The following is a 16075-nucleotide window of genomic DNA, read 5'->3' on the forward strand; positions in this document are numbered from 1 at the left end:
TTGTTGCCTGGGAAATTCCATGGAAAGAGGAGCCTGGTGGGCTATAGTCCATGGGGTCACAAAAAGTTGGAGATGACTGAGCAACTGAACACAGGAAAGAATACTAGCTGTTTTATGGAGAACTCAGAAATGCTCAGATGCTTAGTACAATACAAGTTTACTTCTCAGTCATGTTGGAGACCAATTCAGGTGTTCCTCTGCCTTCCATATAGTGGTTCAGGCATGCAGACAAAGGGGAACTGCATTTGGGGAAACCACTTAGCTCTCTCTGCCACACACGTTGACAGATGTCTTACAAATAGAGACCAGTGTTCTCATAAATTTGAGAAATGCTGAATCAAACACAATGCAACAGGATCTGTTTTGTTCTGTTTTTGCTGTAGTACTTCCTCAGGTTTTTACCGCCCTAAATAGGCATTGCTCATTTATTTATCGACTCATTCAGTCACTCAAATATATTTTAGACACATAGGCTGTGGAAATACAACTGTTTTAGCATCAGTTTTCCTTGTTTTCATGGAGGAGACAGATGTTAGTCAATGTATTATTGTTACTGTTGCTGTTTAGTCGCTAAGTCGTGTCTACCTCTTTGAGACCCCATGGATTATTGCTCGCCAGGCTCTTCTGTTGTGGGATTCTCCAGGCAAGATATACTGAAGTGGATTGCCCTGTTGTCCTTCAGAGGATCTTCCCAATCCAGGGATTGAATTTATGTCTCTTGCATTGGCAGGCAGATTCTTTACTGCTAAACCACCAGGGAAGCCCTTAGTCAGTTTGCAACAGTATACCAATTTAGTCACAAGTTGCATTAAATGCTATCAGGAATATTATCCAGGGTTCCTGGGGAAGAGTAACTGGACAAGATGTTGCAGAGCTGGAGGCTTCAGTAAAGGAAGTTGTGGTTGAGGAACTGTCAAAGGCAAAGGGGACTTCCCTGGTGGCTCAGATGGTAAGTGTCTATTTCGCTTCAGTTGTGTCCAACTCTTTGTGACCCCATGGCCTGTAGCCTGCCAGACTCCTCTGTCCATGGGATTTCCCAGGCAAGAATGCCAGACTGGGTTGTCATTTCCATCTGCAAGGGATTTTCCTGACTTAAGGATCAAATGCACGTCTCTTGTATCTCCTGCATTGACAGGTGGGTTCTTTACCACTAGCACCACCTAGAAAGTCCAGTTAGGTATAAAGAAATTCCTAAATAGAGAGCATTTAATTCTTTAGGGGCTGAGATATAATTAATGGTTCATCTCCCAAGACATTTAATTTTCTTCTTGTTTTCTGTCTATAGCCTGCTTCCATAATGCATTTTGACAATTCTCACAAAGGATAAATGGGAAAGCCAACATTTTGGTCCACTTATTTCACTCCAAGCTCTATTAAGAAATATAATAAAGAAATGTCAATTCCATTGACTAACAGGAGTTTTGGGTGTTAGCACTGTAACTTAAAAAATTATTTTTGTTACTCTCTGTTATCACAGAGAATAAGGACTTTGCTGTTTTTTTTTTTAATTTAACAATTCTTATTTTTAAAACTAATTTCCAGTGAAGGAAACAAGAGCAATTCTTGAGTTGTTGATGCCTTTCAAAATGTTGAATTACTTCTCTATGCCTCAGTTTCCAGAGCTCTAAAATGGAGATAACAATACTATCTGCATAATAGGGCTTCTGGAATTTTAAAGTAGGTAATACATGGGGCTTCCCTGGTGGTCCAGTGGATGAGAATCTGCCTGCTGATGCAGGGGACACAGGTTCGATCCCTTGTCCTGGAAAATCCTACATGCCTCAGAGCAACTAAAGCCAATTTGCCACCACTACTGAGCATGCGTACCTACAACCCATGCTGCAGAACAAGAGCCACCGCAGTGAGGCCCCTGAGCTCATAACTGGAGAGCAGCCCCTCCTACCACAACTAGCGAAGCCTGCGAGCAGCAACCAAGATCTAGCACAGCCACAAATGAATAAAATTTAAAAATCATGTGGCCTTAGACAATGATCACTTCTCAATTCTCTCATTTAATAAGCTTGGAAACTTAACTAGAAGAGTTAAAAAAAATTTTTTTAAATGAAGTTTGGCTCAGTGGGTAAAGAAGCTGCCTGCAATGCAGGAGATATCAGAGATATGGGTTTGATTCCTGGTTTGGGAAGATTCCCTGGAGGAGGGCATGGTAACCCACTCTAGTATTCTTGTCTGGAGAATCCCATGGACAGAGGAGTCTGGAGGGCTATAGTCCATAGTTGCAGAGAGTCAGACATGACTGAAGTGACTGAGCACAAAAAAAAATTAGATAATACATGGAAAGGGCTTAGAATGATACTCAGCACAGAGTAAGTGCTAATAAATATTATTTATTATTTTTTAACATAAACACAATTTTATGATAATTTGTTGTTCTAAAACATTTTGCAGTAAATGAAAAGCTACAGTTTCCAAAACAGCCTTCCCAATATGACTAGCTTAGATTGCCCCTGTGTTGAAAGCAGGGCTTCCCTTCTCTGGCCTCTCAGATTTCCTCCCAAAGCCACAGGGATTGGGCGTTATCTGAATCTAAGAGTGAAGTAGTTAAAATCCCCTTTGCTGGTCAAAGAAAAGCAGAGAAGTGGAGGAGATGGGACGTGGTAGCAGCAGTGGGTCTGCACTGACTATTATCGTGGCACCTCCTTAAACACTTCCTGGACAGATGAGTCATGCTTCCTGGAACTGTCTGTTAGAGGAAGTCTGCTTCTAGGATGGCTGGCATGTTGCTTAGAATTCAGAGATAAGCTATTTCAATTCTAAGGACAACCGCTATTCAAAACCACACATAAAAAGTGAAAACAGTGTGCCAAATGATTCAGTTGAGGCCTCTCTACCGGATATGAATCTAGTATTGGACAGAGCAGGATCTGGATTCAAAGGAGTTTAGAATGAAGCGTATCCATTGGTTAATTAAGCCAAATACTTTGTAGTGTCATTAATTATAATAAGCATTTTAGAAGACTTTGAAGACTCCACAGTTGCCCAAGTAAAATGTGATTTTTTAAATTACAAAATTTAAAAGGAGAGATGTTTATCTCAGTATGACCAAAATCCCTTTCCTTAAAAAATGCTGATCATTTCTCACCATCCCTAACAAGGAAGAGTTTTCATGTAATTGCATTAATTTGCTGCTGTTAATGAGGCAAACACACTAGACTTCAAAAGACAGCCTTTGCTCTCAGGTTCAAAAGAAATTGTGTTTTCCCTCTCAATATCCTCTCAAACACGAAGGACAGGATCAGGATAAATAATAATCAGCCCTACCAATAATTTCCACACTACCTGGAAGCCAGTGAAAATGCCATTAGATGCTCAAAACTTGAAAGTGCTCTTTGCACACTTCCTTTCCTGGTGGTCCTCAGCTTACTTTGCTCCTCAGACCACAGGCATCAAGTGCATGCATGTAAGGCCCCGTCTACCATCCAACAGGCACATGGCATGAAGGCGAAGGTGTCAATCAGAAGGCTGAATCCAAAAGTTAGGAGTTGCTGTGAATTTTGATTAATTACGCTGATTGACTACTTTTTACAATGGGAACAATTTCCACCTGCAACATTTCAGAATTTTGTCAAAAATGGCATATTTAAAAAAAATTATTTATTTATGGCTGTGCTGGGTCTCTGTTGCTGAAAGCAGGCTCTCTATTTGCGGCCAGCAGGGGCTGCTTGCCTTTGTAGTCCGTGGGCTTCACACTGCGGTGGCTTCAGCTGCAGAGCACCGGCTCTAGGTGCACAGGCTCGGTAGTTGGCAGCGTATGGGCTTTGTTGCTCCATGCCTGTGGGATCGTCCCAGGCCAGGGATCAAGTGTCCCCTGCATTGGCAGGCGGATTCTTAACTACTGTGCTGCTGTGCGGTGCTTAGTCGCTCAGTCGTGTCTGACTCTTTGTGACCCCATGGACTGTAGCCCACCAGGCTCCTCTGTCCATGGGATTCTCCAGGCCAGAATACTGGAATGGGTTGCCTTTCCCTTCTCCAGGGCATCTTCCCAACTCAGGAATCAAACCCAGGTCTCCCGCATTGCAGGTGGATTCTTTGCCATCTGAGTCACCAGGGAAACCCAAGAAGACTGGAGTGGTAGCCTACTCCCTCTCCAGGGGGTCTTCTCGACCCAGGAATAGAACCCGAGTCTCCTGCATTACAGGCAGATTGTTTACCAGCTAAGCTACCTGGGAAGCCCCTTAACTATTGTACCACCAAGCGAGTCCAAAAGTGACGTCTTTACCCTTCAGTTCTTACATGGACTTATTTATTGAACAAGCTTTCTTACTTATTGAACAAGCTTTCTTTTCTCGCCCTCCCTCAATGGGAACAGAGTGTGTGGCTGTGCTCTGGGTCCTTCCAGCTCCTACTTCTATGGTTTCATGTTGTGTTATGGTTATCTTCCTGTTTCTGAGTCCATCTGTAGCAGATGGTGAGGCTCTTAGGAGGCAGAATAATTTTTTTAAATGTTGAATGCTTCACAATAGTATAGTTGGCAGAGGAAAGGCTGTGGTTCATGGAACTAAATGTTCATTGTACACACTAGGGAGAACATGCTTGACTTTCAAAGCATTTCACTTCCCACAATGGAGGGAATTAGGTGCTTATTGGTCCATCAGTGACTATCAAAATTTATGTTAGTAAGAGCTCTTTAGTCCCTGGACAACTGAAAGGATGCTTTTTTAAAATACAGAATTAGTCTAATTAATAATAAAAGCCTAGTTATGATTTTAAAAAGGAAGCATTAGGGACAAAATATGGTTTTAAATTAATGCTGAAGATTACCTTATATAATAACATTTTAATGGGCTAATTTTCAGGGATAGTCTTGAAATACATGAAAAAGATTATGGAGACAGACAGTACAATATTTTTAGTAGACCAGCTGGGTATCTGAGAACCTAAAAGGGTATGAAATTCTGAGCCTGGAAAAATATTACCAATACATATCTACCTTGCCATGTCAATAGGGTTCCAGAGATAATACTTTAAAAAATAAATTTATCTGGTCACATAGGAATACAGTCATTGCAGACAATGTGGAAAATATAGAAAAACCTAGATAAAATAAAAATAGCACAAATTATATCACTACTGATAATATTTGGTGACATTTACTTACTAAAGTCCCTCCCTATTTTATTTTAATATTCAAGGAGGATCATTTTGTATGTACCATTCTCTTTTTTTGCATTTTTAAAACTTTTTATTTCCTATTGGAATCCAGCTGATTAACAACGTTGTGATAGTTTCAGGTGGACAGCAAAGGGACTAGAGTGCCCTGTGCAATGCAGTGGGTTATCCATTTTAAATACAGCAGTGTGTACATGTTGATCCCAAACTCCTTAATTATCCCTTCCCCCATTCTTCCCCCCTCCATTGTAAGTTCTCTACTATTATTCTTTAATGACTTTTTAAACATGTAACAGTAGCTTACAAATGTTTCTCCTTGTGATTTATTACACCACATCATTTGCAACATCAAATGTTTCCTCATCACAATTCAACTACCCATTCTCCTTGAGAAACACTTAGAATCTTTGCATATGTCCACTATTATAAACAGTGCTGAGATAAAATGTGTTTGTAGTTAAACTTTTGCATAATCCATGATTAAACAATGATTAAAAAAACAAGCAAACAAACCAACCCAAATCAGCCTTGGTGGCGTCTAAAATAAGTAATATATAGCAAGCAGAAATAAATATCCATGCACTATTAAGAGAGGACAGCAGCTAGCCACCACATGGATCGTGACTGTATGGTCTGTATTGGAATCCAACCTTTAATTCAGAGCGACACAAAATAATTCCAAATGTGGGCTTTCAGTGAGTTTCTTGGTCTCATGCAAAGCTCAGGGTTGTGAGTCATTGTTTAATTTTAGACCGGTACCTCATGCTTCCTGCCCCACCCTGCAGCACATGGCAATGGCTTTTCCTGTGCCTGGTGGGAAGGGGGGAGTAGGGGGTGGGCAAGATGTGCCTCTGTACCTACTGCACTGTGCCCACCCTTGTGTCCCATCCTGGAACCTTCACCCCCTCACCCCCCCACCCCTGGGGTGTCACAGAGCCAGCAGTGCTCTGCTTATGCATGTTGATTTAAACATTTGTCTAATTTATCTTCCACGATCGGATTGCATGTTTACCACACCTCCCCACTGCAGTCCCTCCCTGCCCAGGCTCTTGTCATCCACACTGGGGGCTTTTTACCCTTCTAGATGCATCTTGCTTGGCAGTTTCTTCTGTTCTTACAAGAACTTCTCAAAGCCTTTCAGATTTAAAGTAAACTCTGAAAGTTCTAAGCCAGGAGATTTGCGTGTAAACTTGGGCAACAGTGTTCTCAGTAACTGTTCTAACAAAGCAGCTCCCATAGTTCCTGGTACAGTTGATGTTGGGGTGGGGAAAATCTGAAGAGGTGCACCAAGAATTCGGCAGTTCCTGGTCCTCTCAGGAGCTCCAGTGGCCAAGCAGCCGGAGCTGCAGGCTGGCCAGGCGGAAAGTGGGGTGGAGGCTGCAACAGGAAAAAAAACACATGTATTTTGCTATCCAGTGGTTTCTCCCTGATCTGTCACCAGGGCAGCCTTGACAGATTGCCCAATGTCCTCTTCACCACCAGACCTGTGATGATTCACCACCTTCCTCCACCCACACACTCCATGCTTTCAGACTCCCCCACTGTATGATCTGCGCTGAGCTCTGCACCCCACATGGCAGGGATGGCCTCAGTCTCCACACAAACCAGGTTGTCATAGCAACACCCTGCCGGCCATGGGCCTCCATCTCCTCCCAAGTGATTCATTGATTTCTTGCTTCCCTGTCTGGTCTGCCAGGGACGATTTCTGAGAAATATTTTACATGAGTCAGTTCAAGCTCTTTTTACCCATCATATTATTTTCTGTCAAAGTTATTTCCAGTAGAGTTTCTTTAGAAGCAATGTTGGTTCCCTTTGCCACTGACCAAGAGTTAGAATAACATTTGAGTGCATATGCCAGGACTCACAACCAACCTATTATATGTTTTTTTTGGTATGCTAACCACAACAGCCCTATGAGACAAGTACCATTAAGAGGCCAAGTTTGCAAAGAACTCTTAGCTTATGGAGGTTAAGTAATTTCCACAAGTTTATGTTCTAAGTGAATTTTAAGAGCTAGACTGGACTTTGAATCTAGAGGCCAACACTGGACATATTCAGTTCAGTTCAGTCTCTCAGTCATGTCCGACTTTGCAGCTCCATGGACTGCAACCCGCCAGGCTTCCCTGTGTATCCTGACTGCCTCTTCTCAATACCTTCTGCTTCCGCTGGGTCCATACCATTCTGTCCTCTGTTGTGCACGCGAATGTGTTCCTACAGTGCAATCACTGTCCTGCTCTCAGCTGAAACATAATCTTCTCCTAGTGACCTTGACTCTCAAAAGCCACGCTATGGACTCATGGAGTGTAATTCTCAGATATGTAACTATCTCCTTTACATTGACCAGAAGTTTTCTTCTCTAAAAATATTAGGAACTCTCTACTATACCTAGAGTTCTCCCTCACAGCAGATGAATTATTTTACCTACATGCTAAACTCTAAAGAATAAAGTTCTTTTGGAGTTTTTAAAGATTTGTAATAGGAAATGGACCAAATTTTTTTTTCCAGAAATGTTTGCATATTTTAACAATATCTTCCCCAAAAAGCTCTTGATTTGATTTCTTTGTATGAGTTATATTTAATTATTCTTAAAATTAACCCTCCACTATAAATATTATTTTCTTCCAGAAAAATTTCAAGTAAATAAGAAAAACAGTACTTAGAAAAGTATGAACTAGCTGCCAGTCTATAATAGAGAGGGCTTCCTTGATGGCTCAGCGGTAAAGAATCTGCCTGCAATGCAGGAGACCCGGGTTTGATCCCTGGGTTGGGAAGATCCCCTGAACAAGGGAATGGCTACCCACTCCAGTTTTCTTGCCTGGAGCATCCCATGGACAGAGCAGCCTGACAGGCTACCATCCATGGGGTCATAAAGAGTTGAACATGACGGAGCAACTAACACTTCACTTCACTTCTACGATAGAAAGGGTTGAGTTTTAGGTGTAATTCACTGTCATTCTAAAATGAGTTTAGAATAGAAGTCTGTCTATACATCCCAAGCTGAGATAGGAGTTAGTTATAATTTCATTCATTAGGATCACAAATTTTCAAAATCATCAAAGAATTTAGCACACAAGCCGTGCTTGAAAACTACATTTCTGTCCTGAGCATCTTGCAGTTCATAAGGTCGATTCACACCGAGGAAGCAGATGACACTAGCTGACATTCCTCCAGACTTGAGTTCCAGCGATTCATAAAGTACCTACAGAAACCTTGATCTTACAATCTCGCTCTGTCAGTGGTGAGTCTTTGGTTTTCTGTCTTCCATTTGTATGCATGGGTCCATACTATTTTGGAGTCCACAGATCATTTTATGTTGCAATCATAGTCTGACATCTCTAATGGTCTCCTCAGCCATGCAAGTACCAAATTATCAAACCCACGCAAAGGAAGTAGATAGAAATTGGTAAATGTGGCTTAGGCAAGAGATTTCCTTCCTCTTTGAGTGTCTTAAGAGTGGTTGAGATATTTCAGGGTGGTGTGGAGGGTGGAAGATCTAAAACACAAAAATCCTAAATGAATCTTCTCCTTAAGAGAACAGCTGATAAGATTCTACACAAGAGGTTTTGTACATACAGTGATCCACATGTGGAGATACATTAAATGGCAACTTGAAAACCTGAGCGGCATTTTAAGTATTAAAAAAAAAAACCCAAACCTTTAAACAGTAGTACAAATTTGATCTTCATATTCAAAGTAAGAATGTCAATCTTTCACTTCTTAATTTCTACGATTTTTCTTTCTATGGACTCAAGTCCAACCTCAAATACTGTTCAGAAGGAGTAAATCTTGAAGCTTTCTAAAAGCAGGGGAGCTGGTGCCCTTCTCGGGACCAAGCCGCGTGCTGGCCAATAGTCCCAATGAGTCACAGCTGGAATGTCCTGTGGTTAAGATTCTGCTCTGAAAACAAAATCAGGAGCAGCAGGCACCAACTGGTCACCATGGTAACCGGTATTTGTGTACTTTGAGAAATGACTGTTCCTTTTTGTGTGGTACATTTACGCGAGAATGAATTGTTGAGGTGACGTTAGCCATCTGTGTGAGGGTAAATAAAAAGTCTCTGATTTAATTAAGTGTAAACCTTAGAAGGATGTAAAATTAGGGATATGGGATTTTTTTTCTAGAGAGATTTTGTTCTACACTAATTAATTTATTTGACATTATACTTAAGCATTTCCATCAATGTCTATTTGATGCTTGTTTTGATGTATCAGTCTCTCCCCTCCAAAGGCAAAAAGAAACTAATTGTTATTCATCACTGTTTCTCTCAAACCCCCTCCCTTTGCCCCCACCCCCCTATTCCATTCACAATGTGTTATTTAAGAACCACTGGGATTCAGGGGCTCTCCTTCAATGGAGTAATCCCATCCGGAAGGAAGAAAAAAAAAATCCCCTTCAAGTCATGTGAAAATGTCACATTTCTTAACCTTGCCGAGCTGGGAGGCAAAAACTCTACACTGATTCTGACCTTGAAGAATCTCAAATACGGTTCCTAACGATGTCACGACCTAGTGTTTCAGAAGATCCATGAAGTTCAGGGCGACTGTGGTCCTAGAGAAATCTTACCTTGTTTTGCTGGATAAAGATGAAGTAATTAAAGTTTTGGTCACTGCACTAAAACCCAAAGTTCAAAATGAGCCTTTTGGAGTGGAGAACAGTGGAGTGTTTTCTGGCTTATTATGCCTTGGCTTGGAAACAGTCTGTTTATTTTTGTATTAATTAGTTTTGAATTGGAATTCATACACTAGGTTTAATAAAAGAACTCTGTGGCTGAAATAAGCAGCCTACAGTGAAGCAGTAGTTTAGGAGTAAACAGATTGCAGCCCAGACGCCTTCCCTACCTCCACCTCCTGCAGTGGATGGTAGGGTCCAGATGGGAAGTGAAGGGCTTTTTTTGTTTCCTCTTCTTTTTATTCCTTCTCTCATTTCTACCCCTTCTTTGTGATTTCTGTCAATCATCTACAACCTTAGAAGCTTGATCATAAATACACATATTCAAAGCAGCAGTATTTAAAAAATTAAAAGGAAGATGAAGGGATAAGACTATAAAATAAACCCCACCTTTATCGTTTGTATAAAATGCTTAGGTTTAGTACCTGAGGGTGAGTGAGTGAGTGTGTGCAGCTGTGGGGGAAGTGGTTGCAGTTCTTCACTGAAGCTATATTGGGAATCTACCCTGGACAAAGCCCTATGCTGGGCTTTGAGGGGATTTGAAAGGTGGTCTGGGATCTAAGGAAACTTGAATTCAGTGGGAGAGAAAGGCACACATCTCTGTCACCAGAATGTGACTATTTGCACAAAGAAGCACAAATGAAAAACTTGGGGATTTCAAAGGAAAGCTCATTTATGACTGTCTACGGGGATTAGGGAAGGCTCCATGGAGGGGATTTGTAGAATTTGATTATGAAGTTTTCTACGCTCGAGTCAGTATGTTTCAAACGGTATTTTCTATCATAACATTTCAGCTAATAAAAATAATTTTGTCAGTTTGGAATTTGTTGAATCCAGATGATACATTTACATACAAAGACATACACATACACTCACATGTACATGCACATGTATGTACTCTCCAAGGGAAGAATAAAGGAAACCCGTGATCAGACATTTTCCTTTTTATTATAACAGGCAGCACATCCCAAGGGTAAGCGGAACAAAGTGTTTAATGTGGACACTAGGGAATGAAAAGAAAATACAAAGTTCTGAGTCCTAAGGAAGCAAATCTTCCTGGATTATCGCTATTTTTTCTGATTGAAGAAAGAGAGATGGCATAAAGTTTTTGTTTTTGTTTTAGTTTGGAGATGTGTCTAATGAAATCAAGCAGATACAGTGCACACAGCAGGGTACATAAATACCTCAGGGGGAAAATGGGCAAAGACCCCAGCAGGAAAGTCCCAAAAGAAGAAAAAGAAACACACAAGAACCATGAAAAAAGTTCCAATCCCAAGTAACAAATTCAGACGACTACAAACAGAAAACAAATTTACACTATTAGCCCCAGTTTTAATAATAATTTTAGTCAAAATTGCCAAAGTTGCACTGCAAGAAATATTTCCATAAACTTCTGGTGGGGGAATAAATTTGTGTAAAATTTCTGGTAAGAAATTTAATAATACATATCTAGAGCCATGGAAGATTCTGTTCTTTTGATTCACTCCCTTTAGAGGAATGTTTCCTAAAAGACACTTAAACTATCAAACAAAGATTTATATTTATTTGCCCTCAAATTGGAAATATCTTAAGTGAACAGTTGGAGAAGAAAATGGCAACCCACTCCAGTATTCTTGCCAGGAAATCCCATGGGCAGAGGAGCCTGGTAGGCTGAAGTCCATGGGGTTGCAAAGAGTTGGACACGACTGAGCAAGTAGCACTAACTAAGTGAACATAGCAGAATTGTAAATACAACATATTAACAGTATGTTATGCCACTCTTAAAAATGGTTACATAGCCTACTTAGTGACAACCTTAGTGAAGAACGGGGAACACAAATGTGTAGCCCAAATTGCTACACACATATTCACACATTTCCTTGCACATAGATGTACATGTATATATACAAATGAAAAAAATGTTGGTAAGAGAAGCTTCTGGTATTAACAAAATATTAACAATGGTTCGCTTTCAGTGGGATTAATTTTTGTATTTTCCTTTCAGAGCTTTCTAAACTGCCTGATTGTTTATAGTTAGTATTTATTTTTAAAAGTTACAGTTGTAATACTGTTATTCATCTAGCATCTCTTACATGTGATTCATATGTGAATGCTTCTCATCCAGGCCAGCATTTCCGTCTTCTGTGCCTGGATTATACCTTGGAGGTACCTCTCTCTGCATATAATTATCTATGTTTAATTCCTGGACTCAGCCCCCCTCAGTAGATTTACCCTTAACTTTTGAACCAAGAAACAGCTTTAGCTGCATGCGTGGACCTTGCTCTTCATGCTGGTGTTTTCTCTCTCTGATTTCAGCTCTATGATGGCCCACAGCGGATGGGGCGCTTCTGTGGAACAGACATTCCACCTTCGGGGAGCACCACAGGCTCCAAGTTTCATGTGCTGTTTTATACGGATGGAGTCAGTCACCATGAGAAAGGATTTCAGATGCAGTGGTTCATCCAAGGTAAGCTCCCCCCCACCCCCTGGCTGATCTCAGTCTTATTTGGTAGTTGCTCTTTGACCAAGAATCTTTCCCTTTTCAATTCTACGTTTGAAAACAATTCCATCCACCAAAAGAGGAACACTAATGGTGCCAGGCTTTAGAAAGTTTACTCAGACGTTGATGGCTCTCGGAGAATGGAATCCTCTTGCAGTTAAGACAGGAAGTGAAGTCCAAGTGGACAGGATTGGGTATCTGCTTTAGGAGGTGCAGCAGTAACTCACTTATGAGAAGGAAGGAGCATCAGGAAGTTCCAAGGGCTGAAGACTTGAAGCTGGTTGTGGCAAGCAGACCACAAGGTGCGATGGAGTCTCTCAGGAGAGTGCAACAGAATGAGATTTAAGACTCACCTTGAGACTGATCAGAGAAGGAGTGACAGAGAAAGAAAGGAAGGAGTGAGTCAGAGAGAGTAGGTGGGTGAGGGGGAGGATTGGGCTGTGAGGGGACCGAGCAGAAAGCCTGAGCCACTGATGCACTAAGCCAAGGGCAGGCCATGCACTCGAGGAGGGTACCTGAGAGGCTTCTGCAAGCTGGCAGCTCTGCAAGCTGGCAGGCATCATCACTCCTGTGAAGAAGCAAATTTGTTTGAGACACAAATTCTGAAACTTGTAGACTAACCTCATGTGACCCAGTGAAGAGGGAGAGGGCCCCAGGGCAGTGCTTCTCAGAATGTGGTCCCCCAAGGCAGTGTCTTGTAAAATCTGTGAGAAATGCAGACTCTTGGGCCCCATCCGGGAGATGCCAAATAACAGACTATGAGGGAAACCCAATAGTCTGTGTCTTAACTAGTGTCCCTGGTGAGTACATTGGAGAATCACTGTCCTAGAGAGACCCAGACCTGAAAATGTAGTCCTTGTGAATATTTCATGAGCAGTTCTCAGCCAAGGGCAAAGGGCTTCCTTGTATGATTCAATCAATCTGAGAGAGAAGGGGAGTGGCCGTGTTACACTGGGGATCACACACAGACATCCTGAGCTGTGGTCCCACTGTCATAAACAGGGCGAGCCAGAGTGAGAGCACCCAGAGGTGTATTGAGGGTTTTTAACATCATGGAGCATTAATTACATGCTCCACAACACTCAGTTCAGTTCAGTTCAGTCGCTCATTCGTGTCCGACTCTGCAACCCCGTGGACTGCAGCACACCAAGCTTCTCTGTCCATCACCAACTCCCAGAGCTTGCTCAAACTCATGTCCATTAAGTCGGTGATACCACCCAGCCATCTCATCCTCTGTCATCCCCTTCTCCTTCTGCCTTCACTCTTTCCAAGCAGCAGGGTCTTTTATAGTGTGTCGGTTCTTAGTATCATGTGGTCAAAGTATTGGAGTTTAAGTTTCAGCATCAGTCCTTCCAATGAATATTCAGGACTGATTTCCTTTAGGATTGACTGGTTGGATCTCCTCGCAGTCCAAGGGACTCTCAAGAGTCTTCTCCAACACCACAGTTCAAAAGCATCAATTCTTTTGAGCTCAGCTTTATTTAGAGTGTAATTCTCACATCCATACATGACTACTGCAAAAACCAGAGCTTTGACTAGATGAACCTTTGTTGGCAAAGTAATGTCTCTGCTTTTTAATATGATGTCTAGGTTGGTCATAGCTTTTCTTCCAAGGAGCAAGCATCTTTTAATTTCATGGCTGCAGTCACCATCTACAGTGATTTTGGAGCCTAAGAAAGTCTGTCACTGTTTCCATTGTTCCCCCATCTATTTGCCATGAGGTGATGGGACCAGATGCCATGATCTTAGCTTTTTGAATGTTGAGTTTTAAGCCAATATTTTCACTCTCCTCTTCATTTTCATCAAGAGGCCCTTTAGTTCTTTGCCTTCTGCCGTAAGGATGGTGTCATCTGCATATTTGAGGTTACTGATGTTTCTCCTGGCTATCCTGATTCCAGCTTGTGCTTTATCCAGCCCAGCATTTTGCATGGTGTACTCTGAATATAAGTTAAAGAAAGAAAGTAAAGTCACTCAGTCATGTCCCTTTGGGACCCCATGGACTGTCACCTACCAGGCTCCTCTGTCCATGGGATTTTCCAGGCAAGAGTACTGGAATGGGTTGCCATTTATTTCTCCAGGGGATCTTCCTGACCCAGGGATCGAACCTAGGTCTCCTGCATTGCAGGCAGATGCTTTATAGTCTGAGACACCAGTAGGGAGTAAGTTAAATAAGCAAGGTGACAGCATAAGCCTTAACATACTCCTTTCCCAATTTGGAACCAGTCCGTTGTTCCACATCTGGTTCTAACTATTGCTTCTTGACCGGCGTACAGATTTCTCAGGAGGCAGTTAAGGTGGTCTGGTATCCCATCTCTTTAAGAATTTTCCACAGTTTGTTGTGATCCACACAGGCAAAGGCTTTGGCATAGTCCATAAAGCAGAAGTAAATGTTTTTCTGGAACTCTCTTGCTTTTTCGATCACCCAACAGATGTTGGCAATTTGATCTCTGGTTCCTATGCCTTTTCTAAATCCAACTTGACCATCTGGAAGTTCATAGTTCACATACTGTTGAAGCCTTGCTTGGAGAATTTTGAGTATTACTCTGCTAGTGTGTTGGAGAAGGCAATGGCACCCCACTCCGGTACTCTCGCCTGGAAAATCCCATGGATGGAGGAGCCTGGTGGGCTACAGTCCATGGGGTCGCTAAGAGTCGGACACGACTGAGTGACTTCACTTTCACTTTTCACTTTTATGCATTGGAGAGGGAAATGGCACCCCACTCCAGTACTCTTGCCTGGAAAATCCCATGGACAGAGGAGCCTGGTAGGCTGCAGTCCATGGGGTCGGTGAGTCGGACACGACTGAGCGACTTCATTTTCACTTTTCACTTCCATGCATTGGAGAAGGAAATGGCAACCCATTCCAGTGTTCTTGCCTGGAGAATCCCAGGGACGGGGGAGCCCGGTGGGCTGCTGTCTTTGGGGTCGCACAGAGTCGGACACGACTGAAGCGACTTAGCAGCAGCAGTAGCAGTTGCTAGTGTGTGAGATGAGTGCAATTGTGCGGTAGTTTGAGCGTTCTTTGGCATTGCCTTTCTTTGGGATTGGAATGAAAACTGACCTTTTCCTGTCCTGTGGCCACTGCTGAGTTTTCCAAAGTTGCTGGCATATCAAGTGCAGCACTTTAACGGCATCATCTTTTAGGATTTGAAATAGATCAACTGGAATTCCATCACCTCCACTAGCTTTGTTTGTAGTGATGCTTTGGAAGGCCCACTTGACTTTGCATTCCAGGATGTCCAGTTCTAGGTGAGTGGTCACACCACTGTGGTTATCTGGGTCATGAAGATCTTTTTTATATAGTTTTTATAGTTCTTCTGTGTATTCTTGCCACCTCTTCTTAATATCTTCTGCTTATATTAGGTCCAAACCATTTCACACACAACTGAAGATCTCTATTATATACTCAAGAGTGTAAGGTGTTCTGTTATTGTGAACTGGAGATTGAGACAAATATGGGAGTTTTGGGGCTTCCCTAGTGGCTCAGGTGATAAAGAATTTGCCTGCAATGCAGGAGTCCCAGGTTTGACCCCTGGGTCAGGAAGATACCCTGCAGAAGGGAATGCCAACCCACTCCACTATTCTTGCCCAGAGAATTCCATGAAGAGAGGAGCCTGGTGGGTTACAGTCCATGGGATTGCAAAGAGTCAGACACGACTGAGTGACTAAAACACAAACACACACGGGTCAGTATTTAAAAATATCTGATGGTAAGCCACAGTATAATTGAAATATAGATTATGAATTCCCAAGCACATGGACTGTGATAATTAAGCTCGTGAAAGTTCTGCATTGTCCTCT

At 42.1% G+C, this 16075-nt stretch overlaps 1 protein-coding gene across 1 annotated transcript in view; it reads left to right on the forward strand.

Annotated features, from left to right (window-relative positions):
- Nucleotides 1-16075, forward strand: part of CUBN (cubilin) — a 261035-nt gene that overhangs the window by 81291 nt on the left and 163669 nt on the right. The window contains exon 28 of the mRNA XM_005891915.2: nucleotides 12091-12241. Coding sequence (XP_005891977.2) covers nucleotides 12091-12241 — 151 coding nt within the window. The remainder of the gene's footprint in view (nucleotides 1-12090; nucleotides 12242-16075) is intronic.

Source organism: Bos mutus, chromosome 13, assembly GCF_027580195.1.
Source record: "Bos mutus isolate GX-2022 chromosome 13, NWIPB_WYAK_1.1, whole genome shotgun sequence".
In the NCBI taxonomy this organism is placed as follows: Eukaryota; Metazoa; Chordata; class Mammalia; order Artiodactyla; family Bovidae; genus Bos; species Bos mutus.